Raw genomic sequence first — 18959 nt, forward strand, 5'->3', positions numbered from 1 at the left:
ATCCTCTAGTCTGTACATCATCATGCTTTAATTGGGTTGCAGTGGTTAATTAAAGTTTCTGGCCAACAGGAGAAATCCAGCTGCCATACAATATAAAAGAGACAGAAGTGCCCAAGGACATAACAAGGTGAGTTCACAAAGACGCTTCTTTTCGGTAAGTCTTTCTCCGCATACACTCAAAAAATGTCTTTGATGCAGTTCACTTTATTTAAACAATGAATTTTAATTTAACACAATTGTATCAGGTTTCTCATTCAAACATGATTTCTTCATATTAAATTGTCTTAAAAAACGTTTTTTTTTTTGTTTGTTTAACTCTTATTGACACTTATACGACTTCAATAACTGCTTTTCAATGCATAATTACAAACGTTGAATGTTTTGCGATCATATCACATCTTTCTTAGCCATACCTGTCAAAAGTTGGAAACATTAAAATGTCTTAATGTTTTTGAAAGAAGTCTCTTTTACTCACCAAGGCTGCATTTATTTAATCAAAAATACAGTAAAGACAGTAATATTGTGGAATATTATTACAATTTTAAAAAACTGTTTGCATATATTTGCATGTTTGAATATATTTTAAAATGTAATTTATTCCTATGATGGTAAAGCTGAATTTTCAGCGTCATATGATCCTACAGAAATAATTCTAATATGCTGATTTACTGCTCAAAGAAACATTTCTTAATATTATTAACGTTGAAAACAGTTTTTGCTGCTTAATGTGTTTGTGGAAACAATTATACTATTCAAACATTTGTGGTATTATTAAAAAGAGAGAGATAATAATATTTTGACAGTAAAGACATTTATAATGTTATAAAAGATTTATAATAAATGCTTCCATAAATGCCGTTCATAGATTCATCAAAGAATCCTGAAAAAAGAATCACCATTTCCACAAAAATATTAAGCAGCACGGCTAACGTCGATAATAATAAGAAATGTTTCTTGAGCAGCAAATCAGCATATAAGAATGATTTCTGAAGGATCATGTGACACTGAAGACTGAAGTAGCCTAATGATGATTAAAATGCAGCTCTTACCATCACATGAATAAATTACATTTTAAAATATAATCCAATAGAAAACAGTTATTTTCATTTGTAATAATATTTCAATTTATTGCAGTTTTTTATGAATTAAATGCAGCCTTGTTGAGCATAAGAGACGTCTATCAAAAAAATGTATAATGTTTCCCATCGTTTGACAGGTGTTGTTGATCAGTGTACACTGCTACCATGACTGGATCCGCTCTGGTTTCGTCTCTCCTGGCACTGGCCTGTGTTCTCCTGCCACTGTGTGCTGCTCAAGGTGAGTCAGATACTTTCTGGTGAGGTCCACCGTGGTTCTGGCGAGGTCTGGTCGAATGCAGCATGTGTTGTTGTGTGCAGGCAGCTGTGTGGGCAGATGTGGCGAGCCGTTCGCCCGCGGACAGGTCTGTAACTGTGACTACAACTGTTTTGTCCACGGCGAATGCTGCAAGGATTTTGATGACGTCTGCACCGTCAGTAAGACCCTCACCACTTCACAATAAAGTTGCTTTTTATTAGGCTAATCATTTACTTATTTTTAAAAGTTGAATAATAGTACAATATTAAAATAAATTATAAATGCATGCTGGGATGCTTTTTAACACCTTTAAATGGATAGTACAATTGATACAATTAATTACAAAAAAAAATATTTGGTGAACAAAATGTTCGTTTTTGGGCGAACTATCCCTTTAAAGGGGAATAAATGTATGCTCGATACTTGTTTTTCCTTTTGCTTTTTCTTCTTTTTCCATTTTTATTTAGTCATTTTAACAGTTTATACGTGAACGTTTCTGAGTTTCTCCAATTTTAAACCTTCGCCAAATTCTTGTAAATAATTGAATCAATTAATGATGTAAAGCATGTCATATGAAATAATAGTACGATTCTTTTTTTAATTTAACGGTTTATTGAATGTTTAGAAAACCTGTTAGAAGGAGAGAATTATGAAGAATTTTGATTTTGCTTTGTATTTTTATGGCCAATATACTATGATATAGTGAGAATATGGAGCTCATACTCGAGGAGGGAAAAAAACACCAGTTTTTTTAGAGGCCCAAACTAAGAAAAAAATATACAGTTGTTTTTCATATGACTAAAAAGCTTGTAATACAAAATCACTACAACAGATTGCACAAAATGCATATAAATATCAGTTGTGTCTTAATAAGATGATATTTAAATGCTTAGTGTTATGTGCATTTAAATGCATTAAAAGCTCTGTAGTCTGATGTATCATTTGCTATTTTAACATGATTTTCTTTTTGTATAGATAATCAAGTAGGCCTAAACCTAAGTTGCTTCAGTCCAGTAAATGTTCATCTTGAAATATTAATAACAAAATTAAAAGTTATCCTCACATTTACTTTATAGAAATCATGAAAGATTTTATCGCAAAAAGACACTTGTAATCATTGTGCAAGATTGTGTAAACAGTAAAAATTTGGATCATGTTGATAATTTAGAGAGCCATTCGTATGTCATACATGATAGGGTGTTTGCCAGGGTTAAAACTGTTGTGTGTGATTGGCAGGGGACTCATGCAGGGGTCGCTGTGGTGAGCCGTTCCAGCGCGGGAGACAGTGTGAGTGTGACTCTGACTGTGTGCTGCACAACAGCTGCTGCCCGGACTACAGCCCACAGTGTGGTAGGTTTACACCACCACGGGGCTTTTACAGACCCAGTATACAAACACTACCTAACATGACTATATGCTACCTAGATTAAATTCATTCAAATTGTTATAAATTACATGAATATTTTGAAAATGTACTGACTTGATCAGATACCAGTTTTATTTCAGTTTTGACTGTATTCTTGTTTTCATCAGATGCTTTCTCCCAATTGCAAGCTGCAAGAAGCTCAAAACTGAACAAACCAACAGGTATTATTAACCCTCTTTTTTCATGACTATGACCTTTCCCTTTGTAAGGTTAACCATGATTTTACTACAAATAGAACCACATAAACGTTATTGTACTTAAACCATGGTATCCAGTTAAACCGTCAATCCACCAAAAAAACAAAAACATGGTTATTACACTTTTACTTTAATAAAACCATGGTTCATTTTGGTGACAGCTTGAGGGATCCCTTTAGTGCTGTTTGGCTGTAGATACTGTAAATTCAGGAAAAGGTCATTCCCTCAAGCTGCAATATGTTAGAAAAAGTCAAAATTGTCTTCAGTCCCTCCCAAGACCAAAACAGCAAAAACGCCTGATCTGAAGTCCATCAGAGCCTCCGAGAAGCCTTCAGACAGCGAGAGTGAGGAGGAAGGTACAGGTATATTTAATCTGTGGAGATTAATTGCAAAGACAGCCTGTATCTCAAAGATTACAGGTAACTGAACACGATACAGACCAACCCAATCTAATGGGTTATTGAGATTTGTTCACTCGCACAAAAGTTGGGACCAGAAGATAAAACAGGACATATGAACGACAGTGGTTTATGAAACAGCAATCACCAATGGGGAGCCCATCTGACTGGATGCCCTGTAGCTCTTATTTTATAATAACTTCATCATGGATGACAAATTGTATTTTTATGTTGTGTTTTTTAGATTATATTGAGGAGTGTATGGCAGCATGTCTCGCAACCCAGCAAAGCCCAGATCTCATGAGAGACGGTAAGCTCAGAAAGCAGATTGGAAGCAGACTTACATGTCTTCAGTGCCTTTATTACATATATTTTATACATACACACACTAAGATTTATATGGTAAGATATTTTTATCTTTTTCAAAGAAGTCTCAGTGTTCACCAAGACGGAATTTATTTGATCAAATATAGTAATATTATGAGATAGTATTACAATTTAAAAGAGTTGTTTTCGATTAGAATATATTATAAAATGTCATTTATTCCTGTGACGGTAAAGCTGAATTTTCAGCACCATTACTCCAGTCCTCAGTGTCACATGATCCTTCAAAAATCATTCGAATATGCTGATTTGTTTCTCAAGAAACATTTCTTTTCAGAACATTTCAATGTTCTGGGATTGCATGGCTAGGGAGGCATTTCAGAAATTTTGTGGGGAAGCACATTATATTGACATGGTTGGTTAGACTTGATTCAATTCATGATTCAAAGGGTTTTGGCTGAATTCAAAAGCAATTTGTGCAAATTCAGAATGATTTGAATAAAATGCATTTGAATAATTTTGATTAATTTCTCTGTAATGTGTCTTTAGCAAGAAAAATAAATTACTTTATTGCACCCAAAATAATTTTAAAAGTCAGTATTAAATATATATATATACCTTTGCTGTCACAAGTATCACACAATCTGAATCTGTCCCTTTTTTGGGGGGGGGGGGGGGGGGGGCAGTGCTTTTATTCAGTTCTGGTATTTTAAAATAAGCTATTTCACATAACAACAGAATTTACACAAAAGACCCAGTTCAAAAGTGAAGATAGATTCTGATGTGTGTCGTTACCTGGATGATTAAAAGCTTCTTAAGTTTTGTTCCTTGTAATAGTTATTTCCTTGGATCCTAATATACAATCACCGTTGGATAGGGTTAGTGAAGGATTGTTCTGAAGAACAATGAGCAGTTTAACTATCACAAATCCTACAGTGATCATCCAGGTAACAACATTTTTAAATCAAGGGTTTGTAAACTTTTGAACTGGTTCTTTTGTGTAAATTCAGCTATTTTTCTTGTGGTCTATGTAAACACGTGTTATGTAAAAAACATTATGGGCAGTACTACTTAAAAACAACTCGCAATTTATTATCCCACTTTTTTTATTTTATTATTAACATTTTGCCAATACTGCAATGTGTATGTAAACTCTCTTTACATAAAGGCTATTTGGAAAACAACGAATAGTAATTTTTACATAACTTTTAGTTTTTATTTTAGTATCTATAAGCCTGATATTTCCAGGTTTTCCGTGACCGTGTATCAATGTTGTCTTGAATGGTTTATGAAGCTAGAGCACAATTGTGAGTGTTGTCATTTGCTCATGAGATTGTGATAGTAAACGTCCTGAGAAGCAATGAGACTCGAAGTGATCAGAAGCCTAAGAAAAACGAGCAGGCACATTGAAATATAATGTAATTAATCGTGAATGTAACTACTGTATGTAATTTTACATTTTTTTTTGTTATCCTATGGTGTGTGTGTTGGGGGTCTGACCCTCCCTTAGACACTGGGTCCTTAGCCCTGATTTGATAATCAAAATATTAACCAAACTACACACATGCCTACTCACAGGTATTGGTTCCAACCCGTCCGGGTTCCCTCTACCTGAATCCGGTCCTGCTCCAGCAGCTGGGCCACTACAGGCAACGGGACCTTCCTCTGGGCCACTACAGGCAACGGGACCTTCCTCTGGGCCACTACAGGCAACGGGACCTTCCTCTTGGCCACTACAGGCAACGGGACCTTCCTCTTGGCCACTACAGGCAACGGGACCTTCCTCTGGGCCACTACAGGCAATGGGACCTTCCTCTGGGAATCCCCTAACCATCCCTTTGCAGGTCTCCCTCTCTGTCAGCGGACAAGGTGACGGGCCATCCAGCAGACCCAAATCTCCTGCAGACATCGCCCAGGCCATGCCAACCAACAGCCCTGCAGGAGCTGGTATGTAAAACTTATGAATTTGTTCATGTTCCTGAAATCAACACTGATGTATGAAAATATTTGAAATTAGTTGTATTCAATATAAAACATAAATACATTTTTTCATTCAGGGAGAATGATGGAGTAAAAAATGTGTATTTTACCTTTATTAGGGCATAATTTAACACAGAACTGTCAATCTTTCATGGTAAAAACTTCTGGTTAATCAGTTAATTAAAATAAATGAAATCTGAACCATTGTTGTTTTTTTAAGATGCAAACTCAGACCCTGATCTCTGCAGTGGACTTGCCATCGATGGAATGGTAACTCTATTCAACGGCACAGTCATAGTTTTTAGAGGTAAAACTTCTGTATATATATTTTGTTGCATATTGTGCCTTTTTTTCTAAAGACAGTTATTAAGAAAAGTGCTTTCCTTCTCAGGTCACTTCTTCTGGCTGCTGAACCCCAAGACCAAAAGGGTCGGTCCTGCTCGTAGAATCACTGAAGAACTGGGCATCCCGTCTCCCATCGACACGGCCTTCACACGCTGCAACTGCCAGGGCAAGACCTACATCATTAAGGTACTGAAGAACATGCAAAATGTTGCAAACCAAATGTGTTTCCAACCCCTAAAAAAAAGAATTGTACATTTTCCTTCACTAAGGGGGACAACTACTGGAGTTTTGAGAATGGTGTTAAGGAGCCTGGATATCCCAGATCGGTGTCCCAGGACTTTGGTGGGCTCACCGGGGAGATCACTGCTGCTCTGCCAACCCCAGCCACCAGAAAGAGGCCTGAGTCTGTGTACTTCTTCAAGAAAGGTGCTCTCGGCCTTCTATGTTCTATAAGCATCATTAGAAATAACTAAAATGAGAATATTAATCATAATTAGAATTTTCTAATCAGGAGGCACAATTCAGAAATCCTCTTATCCCCCTGGAAGTGGACCAACTTGCAGTGGAAAGAGATCCAAAGATTCAGTCTACGCCAAGATCCGCCGTGCCAGACAAGCAGGTACTAAATGAACAAAGTACTATGCTAAATTGATGTACTTGAAGATAATAGTCTCAAACATTGAAAATAATAGCAACAGAACAGTTATATATATGCTACTATAGTAGTCATTTTTAATTTTACTTTTTCACTTTTCATTTTATTTTAAAGGATTAGTTCATTCAAAATGAAACTCCGGTCATCATTTTGTCACCCTCAAGCTGTTTCAAACCTGTATGAATTTCTTTCTTCTGCAGAACACAAAAGAAAATATTTAGAAGAATGTCGGTAACTAAACAGTTGACGGACCACATTGACTTCCATAGCATTTATTTTTCCCACTATAGAAGTCAATGGTTTGGTTACCGACCTTCTTCTAAACATCTTCAGTGTTCAGCAGAAGAAAGAAATTCATACAGGTTTGAAACAACCTGAGGGTGAGTAGATGACATGATTTTTCATTTTGGAGTGAACCAATTCTTTAAGTCATTTTATGTACCCTTTGTAATCGTTTTTTTTAATATACAGTATATATTTCTATTTAAAAAAGCTGTATTTTTTCAGTTTTAAAAGTTTGAGCACTTCAGCCTAAACTCAATGAATGAAAATTATTTTTAATACTTTCAGTTTTAGTTAATGATGACAACACTGCAAACAAATAAATACAACCTCAAAAGTAATTTAATAAACTTATTTGACAGAGGTCCAGTTGTCGGGGGAGATCAACATCAAACTCAAAATGAAGGGCTTCCCGACCCCTGTGACATCAGCCATGTCCATGCCCAACCCCAAGAAGTCCGATGGTTTCGATTACTTTGTTTTCTCATGGCGTAAGTAACAATATTTTGTCTCGCAACAGATAAAAAGCATTACTTTTGTGTTTAAAAGTTTAAAATTTCAGTCACATCTCAGTTTCTTTGAATCGGTACATTAAATCAGTATCAGTATATATGTAATAACACAATCTCTGTCATTTACAGCTAAAGTCTTCAATGTCAAGATTAGCGGTGAGCTGCCTGCTTTGGCAGCCCCTCTCAGCCATTCCTCTCAGCAGAATGACATCAGCAAGTGGCTCAACTGTGCCTGAGAGACCCGCACTAAACAAACACAACCAGCAACTGCATGGCGAGAAAGATTCTCCATTTATTAGCAAAACCTTTGAACATAGCGTCAGGATGATTACACACAAAATATAAAACAACAAATCGAACCAACATTGAGAAGAAACATTAACCAAAGTAAAAAGAGCAGTAGGCTGATTCCGGGGGCTTTGAAGAGTCGTTCATGGGCACGTGATCAGTGTTTCTGCTGGGCAGACGCTGTGAAGGCAGGTGGATTTAGAAGGGAGTGCCTCTGTGTAGTCCTCGACCCCGGCCTCCACGAGGAAAATCAATACCTACAGGATAACATTGAGATACCAAATCGAATCTCACTCTTAACAAATTGAAGATTCGATTTTTGTAGATTAAGTTTCTACAATCAAAAAAAATTCTACAAAACAATCATCCAATTTAATGCAAACTGTGGATTAATGTCCTGACAAATAAAAAGCTTCTGTATACATTCCAATTAACCTTTGCTTCAATAAAATAAAAGCTTTAAAAATCCAGTCTGTGTGGTGTTACTATACAGTACGTGAGAGTGTGAGTAATGATCAGTGGATGAGTATTGGGATCCTAACCTCTCCTGATGAGCTGGTTCCTCCGGGGCAGCTGGTGCTGAGGAAGGAGTCGGCTTGCAGGCTTGGCCTGTCCAGTACTGCTGCTAGTGCTAGTATCTAAAAAGACAACGAGAAGCAGGCTGTTGTTGGTTCCATATAGTTTCACATTTTCAGGAAAAGTTTAATCAATCTCTCGAATTACAAAAATTATGTTTTTTTTGTCAAGTAAAATAGAAAAACATTTTCATTACACCTTAAATACATGTACAAACACATCAAGATATTTAGCATTTTTTGTACAAATAATCCATATCCGCATCATTCATAAATACCATGATTTAGTTAGAAGTTGAGGTTGTATTACTATTATTTTTATTAATATAGCCTTGTGTGATATAATGATAACAACAATGCTTTGCTTCAGTACAACTAATTTTACTAAAACTACTTAAAGGTGCTCTAAGTGATGTCGGGTGACGTCACTTCTTGTTGACGTTTAAAGTATGGTCAAACAAAACGGAGGCTGGCTAGACCCTCCCTCCTCCTCATCCGCCCACTAACCCCCCAAACCCATCTTGTCGGTTATCGGCTGGTACAGTTTGTTATGTTTCGTGGTGCGGGTTAGCCCAGTTTGTTTTTGTTGCCGTTTATGGAGCCTGTGGCGTCTGCAGAAACTGCGTTTTTTTTTTACAGTGTGTTCAGGGGATGTTTGCTGTATGTGCTAAAAAAAAATTTGGCCTAAAAAAAACACGTGACATCGCTTAGAGCACTTTTAATGTTTCTTTTCAAGAATTTAATTATTTACTGAGGCTTTTTCTTAATTATTTCAGAAATAAAATACATTTGTTACACTTTATTTTAAGATGTTACAGTGTCATCATACATTTCAGCACTACATGTACTTAGGGTTAGTTGCATTACAATTTAAGGCAATTACTTTAGCAACTGACCCACTCAGAGAGGGATTTGAACCGTGGTCTCCAGCGGGGGGGCTAAAGACCGCAGCCTCTAGCGTCAATCGCTCTTGAGATCGGGGGAGGGACGTTTACACGCACAGCTCTTACTGGCCTACGACAATTACATTTCCAATAGATTTTTTTTAAATGAACAAAGAAGCTAGCATGAAATGGTGTGTACCTGCGGAGCTGGATGTGGGCTCTTGACTAGTGCAGGGCATGCTGGCATCATCGAGCGGCTGAGTGGACTCCATCTCCGACTGGCCCTCTAGACACGCCTCACTACTCGTCCTATACACAGATAGCACAATTACTATAACTCCACTGAAAAAAAATGAAAGAGAGGTGAACTAATAAACTGAGTGAGTGCCCACCCTTCACTCTCAGCCTCGGCCACAAAGACATCATCTCCATCATCTCCCGGGACAGCTTCGCCTGGGGCGCTCATACTGGCAGTGGACGTGCTCACCATGGGAACCGACTGAGAGGCTGTCTCTGACACATCAGAGGGGTGACTCTCTGTGAATACAGTCACTGTCCAGACAGATGAAAGTGGGAGGAGAAAAGTTAGGTTTGACTAACAGTCATATATATATCATCCAAATGAACATAACCTGACTTCCACCAGCTGCTCACCTGGAGCAGCCACTTGTAGAGGGGTGGTGGGGACACTCCTGCCTCCAGATTCTTCATCGTGAGTGGGCAGGAACAGAGGACATTCATACATGCCCAACCCTGCCGAAGACAGACAGCCTCTTACTTTTATGTGACCCACATTACAGGAAGAATGCCGGGTCTTACGCTGCATTCACATCGATTATACTACTTACCAGAATTATCACAATTACTTATATCCAAATAGTTAAAATAAATAAAAAAACATTTTATTCCATTTTACATCATGTAAAATCCTAAGCAAACTGAATGATTTGCTGTCATTAAAGCAGTACGTGGCTTATTTAGCATTATGAGCATTGTGGCAACACTTTAATGTAAGGTTCTGTTTGTTAACTATAGGCATGCATATTGGTCACCAGGTGATATTTAGAGGTTAGTTCACCCAAAAATTTAAATTCTGTCATTAATTATTATATGTATAATATTAAAATGTGATATTTTACAGCATTTATTGATCATGGTTAAAGTTAATTTATAATTATACTGTTCATAATTAGCACATGCTAGTTTACAATGCATGAACAACTGCATATAACCAGTGGAGGACGAACACAAATTGAGTACTTCAGTTAAAGTACAGGTACCCTCATAAAATATTACTCTTGTAATTTTACTCGAGTAAAATTGAAAAGGAGTACTTAATACATATGATCAAATGACAGTGTGTTAATAGTGTATTAATAAAAAATAATATAATAATAAATACTGTAAAAAATATTGTTCAGAGTTTCCACAGAAACTAATGTTTGAGCCAAAAGGACATGAACTGACCTAAAACAGAATCTCCGGGTTGTCATCTTGTAATCTCGAAACAAAGTAAAAGTATCATTACTGTCATGCTGGTTCTTACCTCCATGTGTGGCCAGATGGCTCAAGTCAGAATGAGAGGAGCTGGCCTGAGGCATCATGTCCTCAGGAGGGCCGAAACGGAAGCGAGGAACGCCAGCCACCTGAGGAGAACTGAGATGGATAGACGCATCATTAACACAGGTGTTTAATGAGGTGTCCCTTCTTGCTATAAAAGAGTGAAATGCTTCTGTGACTCACTGAATGGCCTCTGCAAAGCCGTCTGTGCGGTGTGGCACCACAAGGGTGGGAGTGCTGGGAACCATTCTGTCATCATCATCAAAGAAGTGTTGCTGTAGGAGCCAAAAGATGGTCAGAAACTCTGAAGCACTAAAGACACGGGATGTTTACATTGGTATTACACACAAAGTTCACTCACCATGCTTCCGATTCCAGGCGTGAGCTGGGGTGCACGACTCATTGAGGGCCGCCTGCTCTGTCCAGGCTGCCTCTGCGGAAAATAATAGTAGAGTCAAAATTATTTAATAAAGAAAGTGAATTATGTAGTGACCAAAAAAACAAATCAAAACTCTTATGCTTGAGGGTATGATTTGTTGTCCATACCTGCATGATGGGAGGTCCAAGCTCAGGGATGGGGTGGATGTTGAGACGTGGGGGTGGGGTGTGATGCGGTCTCCGGGGGGGTTGGGGCAAGCGTAGGCCCAGGGAGGAGGTGGTGGTGCTGGGGACTGGCTGGTGCTCTCTCACAGGCTCAGCAGGGAAAGACTCCAAGGTGCTGACACTAGCTTCACCTGTGAGCACAGAGAGAGAGTTAATTACTATTGCTAGATCCGATAAACTTATTCTTTAAAAATGGCCATATCCTACACTTTCATAATCTAGTCGTCATTGCATAACCTTTTTTCTATGATGGTGATCAAAGAATCCTGAAAATAAAATGCATCACGGTTTACACAAAAATATTAAGCAGCACAACTGATTTCACCAGTGATAAGAAATGTTTCTTGAGCCGCAAATCAGGAATAAACTACATATTAAAATAAATTACAATAGCTGAAAACAGCAATTTTAAATTAAAATGTTTCACAATATTACTGTTTTTACTATAATTTTGATTTTTAAAAAATGCCACCTTGGTGAGCATAAGAGACATTTCAAAAACAATCTCCTTAAACTTTTGAATGGTAGTGTAGGTACCGTAGCGTGAGCGACTCATAGCGAATGTGTCGTGTATGTTTTTGTACCACTGCTCTGAGAGTCCGCTTGCTTCTGGATTGACCCAGATGCTTCTTGACTCTCTTCATTGTCAATGGCTGGATCTTCTGCCCCATCACCCTGCCAACACACCAAAAAAATCACATAAAAACAACCATAACATGTTAAACGGTCAAACTCACTAGAAGAATAAAAGAATCTCAAGTACTGTAGTTAATTAGGATCTTCTACTAGAAAACAACAGTAAAGCAACTTAATCGTTGTAGTTAAGTGTTATAAAAGTAGGCGTCACCTCTGCCTCATTCCCCTCATAGGCCTCATTGGCATCTGCACTCCCACTGCCTTCATTACTCTCCTCAGCTGCTTCTGCCATCCCACCATCACCATCTTCATCATCTTCATCTTCAGCATCATCATCATCTTCATACTGCAGAAAGAAGAAAGGTTAATACATGTTGCTAATTACATAGCTTTTCTGAGAAACACACGGACCTGTCCAGGCTCCTCCTGCTCCTCCTCTTCCTCCTCAGTGCCACTGTCTGTCTCTATGATGATGACATCATGCTTATACTCCTCGGATGAGTCGTGTCCGCTGATCTGAGTCTCGGATGGTTGGGACTCACTCACTTGATCCATTGGGACAGACTGAGACAAAGATTCTTCATCTCCCTCTCCTAAAACGGGATATGCTTCCTGTGAGCGATGAACAGACACGTTTAGTGCACTGGTTGTTCATTGCTGGGATGAATATTTAGTTATGCTGTTATTAAGGGATAAATGGCTGGTACCTCACTGGCATCAGAAGGCTGCTGGACTTCTCCTGGAGTTTCACCCATAGCATCATTACTCTCCTCAGTACCTGAAGCATCCTGCAAAAAGGGCATTGTAGGATGATGTATAAATCTAAAGAGTGCATTTTCAATGGCCAAAGCACTATAACTACACAAGTGTTTCCTGTGTCATCCCTGGTTCAGTCCTAATTTTTATCTACAAAAAGGCTCCATAACATCACATGTAAAGCCTCAGTTGATACTCAGGTCAAAATCAGCCCATGACACAATAAGTGATGCAATGTACAATTTTTTAAATGATTATTTCTAAAAAAAATATAGCCTTAACCCATTTCCAAAGTATTGTTTCCCTACTAAAACCTATGGATTTATTTTTAAAATGATGTACTCTTTTCCGGGATTTTTGATAAAAAAGCATCAAGTTATACACTGCTCACCTCCAGGCCCACTCTTCTTATGATGCGGAGCTTCTTAGTGATGGGTGGGTGGGTGGGGTCGTCCTGTGTGGAGTCGCTCACCTCGGTGGAGCTCTCCTGCTCTTCCTCTCGCACTCGTTTGGGCACAGATGAGCCTGCTGTCGCTGACACTGACAGAAGAATGGTACGTCAAAAAGAAAACTCATATTAATAAAGGGGAGGTAAGGGGTTTCAAGGGGGTCAGAGGAAAAGTTCTGAGAAAGTGTAAAAGTTGTAAAATAACAATAAAATGTTAATATTTAGTAAATCTGATTCATAATATCACAACATTTTAGCTCTTATTATTTGGTTACTAGTAAACATTATTTCTGACCAACGTTGCTGCAATAATTGTTTTATTTGTAATAACATGCACAGATAAATCATGTAGGGTAAGATTGAGAATTTGTATGAACGTTAGATGTTGACTTTAAATATCTTGTTTATTTGTACCTGTACCAAAGACAGCAGAGGAAGTGGACGGCCTCTCCATCTGTGAGCTATGTACTGCCTCCATAATGGTCGTTGCTGGTTCCTGACTGGCCTGCTGCTGAGTGGGCTGGACGAAAGCTGTGGCTTGACTCTGCTGCAGGTTGAGGATTGGCTGTGTTGTCTGTATGTTAGGGCTGGTTGAGCGCACTGAGCCGCTGGTGCTGCCATAGACAGTAACATGCTCTAGAGGACTCTCTATGGATGGCAGAGCTGATGGGACAAAACAATGACAATTTACCACTTATGCACTAAAATAAATCATAAGATTCCATGAAGCCTGACCTCCAGCCATACCTTCCTGCGTTTCGACCTGTGTGGTGGGCATGACTGTGGCTGTGGGCGTGGTTACAGGAGCGGGTGTTACCATTGGGCGGATGCTTGCCCTAGGGGTGGACTTGCTCCCTGCAATTGGTGAAGGCTTGCTGGGGGTGGCAGCGACTGGTGTGGGCTTGATGTTAGCAGTGGGCGGCTCGGATGTACTGGCACTGGTAATAGATGAAAAGACAATATTGAACACTGCTGGAATAAAAGATTCATCCTCTTGAATTTCAGCTCTAAATGGAGAATTACCTTCCTCTGTCAGCAGCAGGTGTGGGTTTGAGAGTGATCTGTCGAGCATCTGATGACCTCTGTGCCTCCTGAACCTGGAAAAGATCACAAGTACTTTGATCAATAAAGGACAAACACCTAAATATTTACCTCTAGCCAGAAACAAAAAACATAATAGTTAAAAACCCATGAATGAAATGGTATACAGACACATAGTATTTCTACATATATCTGTCAGAGTAAATATGGGCAGTGAGTACATAGTTTGTGGTACTGTACCTTGCTCTGGCCAGGCTCCTGAGCTTCATCTCTCTGTTCTCCGTGTCTCTCCTGTTGCTCACGGAGTTCCCTCAGCTCTCTCTCCTGTCGACTCAACCGGCCTTCATACTGTGACTTAAGCGCACTCATCCTCACATCCAGCTCCTCTCTCTGCTGCTTCAGCTCCTCATTCTCTTTCGCAAGCTGCTCCTTTGCACCTAAACACACACACACATTTAGATTTTAAATAGAGACTTTTGTTGTACTTAAACTATGCTTGTAAAACCAAGGGGTCTTTATCTTGTGCAAACGTTTGAGGTCTGAACGATTTTTTTTATGTTTTTTAAAGGTCTCTAATGGACACTAAAGTTGCACATGATCCTTCAGAAAACATTTCAATATAATGATTTGGTGCTCAAGTAAAAATTCTTATTATCAATGTGTGTAAAGCAGTTGTGCTGCTAAATATTCTTGTTGAAACCATGAATTAAGTTTTTCAAGATTCTCTGGTAAATAGAAAGTTCACAAGAACAGCATTTTTTTCAAGTAAAAACTTAAAAATAAATAATCTTACTGACCCCAAACTATTCAATGGTAGTGTATCATCCAAAACAGAATGTTGAAGTAGGATATAGCAAAAGGCCAACAGCCTTTAGTATATTATTGTGTAATTGTTAATTTAATTTCCCCCCTTTTCCCCAAAAAAGTCTTATTTCAATTAAAACCATCACATAATGCTAAAGAAATTGATCTTTAAATGCCAAAAATGTATTTGGATCTTTGTCTTGTAAATAATGGTCATCATTTGCTAGATGGACTAAACTGCTTTGGACAGTAAGAATATCTGCAGGAATAATGTGCTTGGTATGTGTTCTGGTTTACTAACTGTTAAGCTGGTTGATCTTCTGCTTGGCTCCCATGAAAGCTTTTTTTGTCTTCTCCTCTTTATCAGCGATCTGCTGTCGTAGCTGCTCCTCCAGGTTACTCTTCTCCTGTAGCTCTGCTTTTATACGGTTGAGCTCTGGCTGCACCTGTGCCAGCTGCTCCTGCAGGCTCTTCAGCTCCGCTTCACGCTCCTGCACCGTCTGCACCCAAACATCACCACATATATGTTTTGAATACGCTGCTGGCAGACTCATTGAGTTATGCACTTCATAAGCAACCATGACGGAGGATGCAAGAACACCTTCTTGCTCAAACTCTTTTCCACAAAGGCCACTAAATCCCAACAATAACATTTGTCTCATTACACCAAACTAACTTCACACTTCACCATCTCAAAATTTAATGAACAAACACTTCATTACTGTTTCACTTCCTGGAATAAACGCTTTATTACCATTATATAACATGAGCCAAACCAGAGAAGCCCACAATGGCAGCGTTTGTGATTGTATACTGTGTATTTTTACAGCACCGGACGTCCCAGAGAGCTGAGGGATTATACAATGTGCGGTCTGTAAAAGTAATCAGGAAGCTTTAATAAAAGATTTTAATCTAATGCAGGCATAAAAAGTTAGTTCACCCAAAAATTAAACATTTAATTTAGGCTGTTATTCACTTATAAACTTTAATCACTTATAAGAGCAAACCCCTTTGATTCTCACATCTCAAGCAAGCATATTTGAGCTTCTGGCTACCATTATTGATGTGCAACCAGAAGCTCAAATATGCTTCCTTGAGATGTGAGAATCAAAGAGGTTTACTCTTGAGGTAAAGTATGGTCGAGCTTCCAGATTGTATGTGCTCTATGTGCATTAATGTTTATAGTGCATAAAATTCTAAATTCTAAATTAAATGTCTCTTCAGAAGAAAACCGCTCGATTCGTGTGGATTACTACTACAATGTCTTTACAAATATTTTTTAGATACGATTGTCAGAACTGCACACTAAGCCTTAAATGAGTACCTTCTGTATGCTGTCCAGCTGAGTTTCCAGCTCTGAGGATCTGTTCTGTGCCTGACTCAATGAGCTCTTCAGGTTCTGAATCTCCTGCACCGAGGCCTGACGGTCTTCCTGCTCCTGTGCTGGTTTAGAAGCAGCTTCTGCCACCATCTGTGAGAGAGAGAGATGTGACAGATTCTCAGACTCAGACCTTTTCAATGGGGTAAAACATTTTTTTCAAAATGATAACCAGCTGTTCTGGTATACCTTATCATGCTGATCTTTGAGCTCTTCGTACTGGGTTTTGTAGCGACGACCTATCTTCTTGACCTGTGTGATGGTTTTGAGTTTCTCCTGGATGTCCAGTGTCTTTGCCTCCAGCTCCTTCTTCAGATTATCCCTTTCAGTGGTGACCTTCCCGAGGCTATCCTGCAGGTTCTGCACCTGGCTCTGAGCTGTAGTGATTGAAGCTTGGCTCCTGTTTGGTAGGTAGAGAAACCACTGCTTTGTTAAAACAAAAAACCCGGTGTGAGAGACCCGGGTTCGAATCCACTGTGAGACACCAATGTGTCCCTGAGCAAGACACTTAACCCCTAGTTGCTCCAGAGGCGTGCGACCTCTGAAATATATAGCAATTGTAAGTCGCTTTGGATAAAAGCGTCAGCTAAATGAATAAATGTAAATGTAAAAAACAAAACAAAAAACTCCCAATTTAAAAAGTTATGATTTAATCAAACTGCACAAACTGACCTGGCCATCTCATTCTTGAGTTTCCCCGTCTCCTCTGTGAGCTGCTGGATGCGTTTGAGATTGGCCTCTCTCTCAGAATTCAGCTTCTTACTTTCCTCCTGATCGCTGTCCTTCTGCTGACTCAGCAGTTGCTGTATGACCAATAAAATTATAAAGTTAGATACTGAGAACCACACAACTAGTCAAGTTAGGTCATGGTCGACTGAATAAAACTAACCTAACATACTAGTATTTAATATTCTACATGTTTCATCCAATGTAAAGAAGTTCATGCATGAGCAGTGAGATCCAGAGACCTGTGTGCGGGCCTTCAAACGCTTGACATCATCCTCCAGGAGTTTCTTCTCAGCCTGTAACATGCCACTCTTCTCACTCAGCTCGGCATTGGAGTCCAGCAGGGGTTTGATGTCTGCTTCCAGCTTACGCATCTACAAAATGGCATACAATCAAAATCCAATTAGCAATATTTAAGCAAATATACACCAATATACTTGTACTTGCACAACAATTGATTTCTATATTAAAACCTATAGTGAAGCTAATCTGACTTCACTATAACTAATGGAGGAGTAATGTTTTATGAATAATTTATTTGTTTTATGACAGCTATTGGACAATAAACTTTTTAGACTTAAACCCCCTAATTTACAAATGTAAAGATTTTTTAGTTATCCCATGGCCCCCTAGTGGACCCCAGCCCACTGGTTGAGAACCAGTGTTCTACCAAGTTGTGCATCGTAGTGATCTGTTTTAAAGCCTCCAATTACCTATAACCAACTATCTTGAAATAACACTATTTCTAATTATCTATAAAGACAGTGCCTGTGAGGGAGATTGACTATTGATCTCTGATGATCACTTTAGCTAATAAATAAGACAGGAAATTATCTTAACGAGTGAGGTCCACAGTGTGCTCTTAAAGTCTTGCCTTGGCCTTAGTCTGCTGTAGTTCATGCTCGAGTCTGTTCTTCTCATTCTTCAGCATCTTGTTGGTCTCGGTCAGAGCACTCACACTATCCATCCGCTTCATCATGTCTTCCTGCTGTGTCAAGGTCTTTGTTGTCACCTGTAGATCGATATGTTAACTGACTGCAGCATTTTTTTTTTCAAAATCAGATCAAGTTAGGTGAAGTGTTAACTATCTTTGATGTTAAATGTTTTCTCTTGTACCAACTAAACATTTAGCAACAACTAAATATAAAAAAACATTAGAAATATATTAAAATATAACAAATAACAATGGACAAACAGATCCCATTTAGACACTCATGCCACTGGTTAAGCCAACAAATTGCAGATGGAGAGAACATTTAGGAAAACGGTTTGAAAACACTTTTTAGGACCTGTAGCTTTTCTCTCTCTGCATTCAGGCTGTCCTGTAGTTCCTTCAGCTCTCCCTCTAGGTACTCCATGCGCTGTTTATACCGCAGGGTCTCCACCTCTGCCACTTCCAACCGGGTCTCAGTAATCTCCTTCTCCCGCCGTACAAACCTGTGGGAATGAGAGGCCACATTACTTTCCCTTTCTTGCATAGTACTGCAAAGTACTAGTCATTTTGACAGCATGCCACGGCCCTTCAAAAGGGTCACGTTGCCAATGGGTTTTAGGTAAGGCAAGTTTATTTATAAAGCACATTTCATACACAATGGTAATTCAAAGTGCTTTACATAGAATAAATTAAAATAATCAACAGTCGGACGAACAGTGGCACAGTGCTCATTCAGTAAATGCACAGCTAAAAAGATGTGTTTTGAGTCTGAATTTGAATGTGACTACTGTAGGAGCACATCTGAAAGCTGGTTCCAGCTGCGGCTGGCATAGTAGCTAAAAGCAGACTCACCGTGCTTAGAGTGAACCCTT

At 38.9% G+C, this 18959-nt stretch overlaps 2 protein-coding genes across 7 annotated transcripts in view; one reads left to right on the top strand and one right to left on the bottom strand.

The window, feature by feature from the left end:
- The first annotated feature begins 1205 nt into the window (after positions 1–1205).
- On the top strand, positions 1206–7723 carry prg4a (proteoglycan 4a). Of its 2 annotated transcripts, XM_077225731.1 has the most exons (13): positions 1206–1317; positions 1398–1514; positions 2572–2685; positions 2869–2922; positions 3601–3666; positions 5259–5339; positions 5460–5627; positions 5881–5967; positions 6052–6191; positions 6275–6431; positions 6517–6624; positions 7305–7433; positions 7584–7723. In XM_077225731.1, exons 1-13 carry the CDS (start codon positions 1245–1247, stop codon positions 7688–7690), a joined length of 1401 nt encoding a protein of 466 aa, XP_077081846.1. In that variant the 5' UTR covers positions 1206–1244; the 3' UTR covers positions 7691–7723. The 2 variants fall into 2 exon arrangements, with proteins under 2 accessions (XP_077081846.1, XP_077081842.1); XM_077225727.1 differs by having other exon boundaries at positions 5259–5627.
- The window catches only part of LOC143735499 (nucleoprotein TPR-like), a 30390-nt gene continuing 19153 nt past the window's right edge, over positions 7723–18959 (bottom strand). For 3 of the 5 annotated variants that reach the window (XM_077225706.1, XM_077225709.1, XM_077225705.1), the window contains exons 27-51: positions 18443–18590; positions 18028–18165; positions 17396–17527; positions 17100–17230; positions 16617–16827; positions 16374–16520; positions 15351–15549; positions 14486–14682; positions 14228–14301; positions 13952–14142; positions 13619–13867; positions 13148–13296; positions 12708–12788; positions 12412–12612; positions 12212–12346; positions 11949–12039; positions 11308–11495; positions 11123–11194; positions 10945–11036; positions 10748–10857; positions 9856–9954; positions 9594–9753; positions 9401–9510; positions 8285–8380; positions 7723–7999 (exon numbers count right to left, since the gene is read on the bottom strand). In XM_077225706.1, the coding sequence (XP_077081821.1) occupies positions 7941–7999; positions 8285–8380; positions 9401–9510; positions 9594–9753; positions 9856–9954; positions 10748–10857; positions 10945–11036; positions 11123–11194; positions 11308–11495; positions 11949–12039; positions 12212–12346; positions 12412–12612; positions 12708–12788; positions 13148–13296; positions 13619–13867; positions 13952–14142; positions 14228–14301; positions 14486–14682; positions 15351–15549; positions 16374–16520; positions 16617–16827; positions 17100–17230; positions 17396–17527; positions 18028–18165; positions 18443–18590 (3460 nt within the window). In that variant the 3' untranslated portion in view covers positions 7723–7940. The remainder of the gene's footprint in view (positions 8000–8284; positions 8381–9400; positions 9511–9593; positions 9754–9855; positions 9955–10747; positions 10858–10944; positions 11037–11122; positions 11195–11307; positions 11496–11948; positions 12040–12211; positions 12347–12411; positions 12613–12707; positions 12789–13147; positions 13297–13618; positions 13868–13951; positions 14143–14227; positions 14302–14485; positions 14683–15350; positions 15550–16373; positions 16521–16616; positions 16828–17099; positions 17231–17395; positions 17528–18027; positions 18166–18442; positions 18591–18959) is intronic. The other 2 variants (XM_077225719.1, XM_077225715.1) reach the window with 1 other exon arrangement.

Source organism: Siphateles boraxobius, unplaced genomic scaffold (assembly GCF_051911475.1).
Source record: "Siphateles boraxobius isolate OS27281-9 unplaced genomic scaffold, OSU_SipBor_1 1, whole genome shotgun sequence".
Lineage (NCBI taxonomy): Eukaryota > Metazoa > Chordata > Actinopteri > Cypriniformes > Leuciscidae > Siphateles > Siphateles boraxobius.

What these genes read in the sequence shown, in the direction of transcription:
- prg4a (XM_077225727.1), top strand. Translation starts at nt 1,245, where the DNA reads ATGACTGGATCCGCTCTGGTTTCGTCTCTCCTGGCACTGGCCTGTGTT. An exon ending in GGACTACAGCCCACAGTGTG is followed by an intron (nt 2,686 to 2,868) that starts GTAGGTTTACAC and finishes TGTTTTCATCAG; the next exon opens with ATGCTTTCTCCCAATTGCAA. An exon ending in CACAGTCATAGTTTTTAGAG is followed by an intron (nt 5,968 to 6,051) that starts GTAAAACTTCTG and finishes TTTCCTTCTCAG; the next exon opens with GTCACTTCTTCTGGCTGCTG.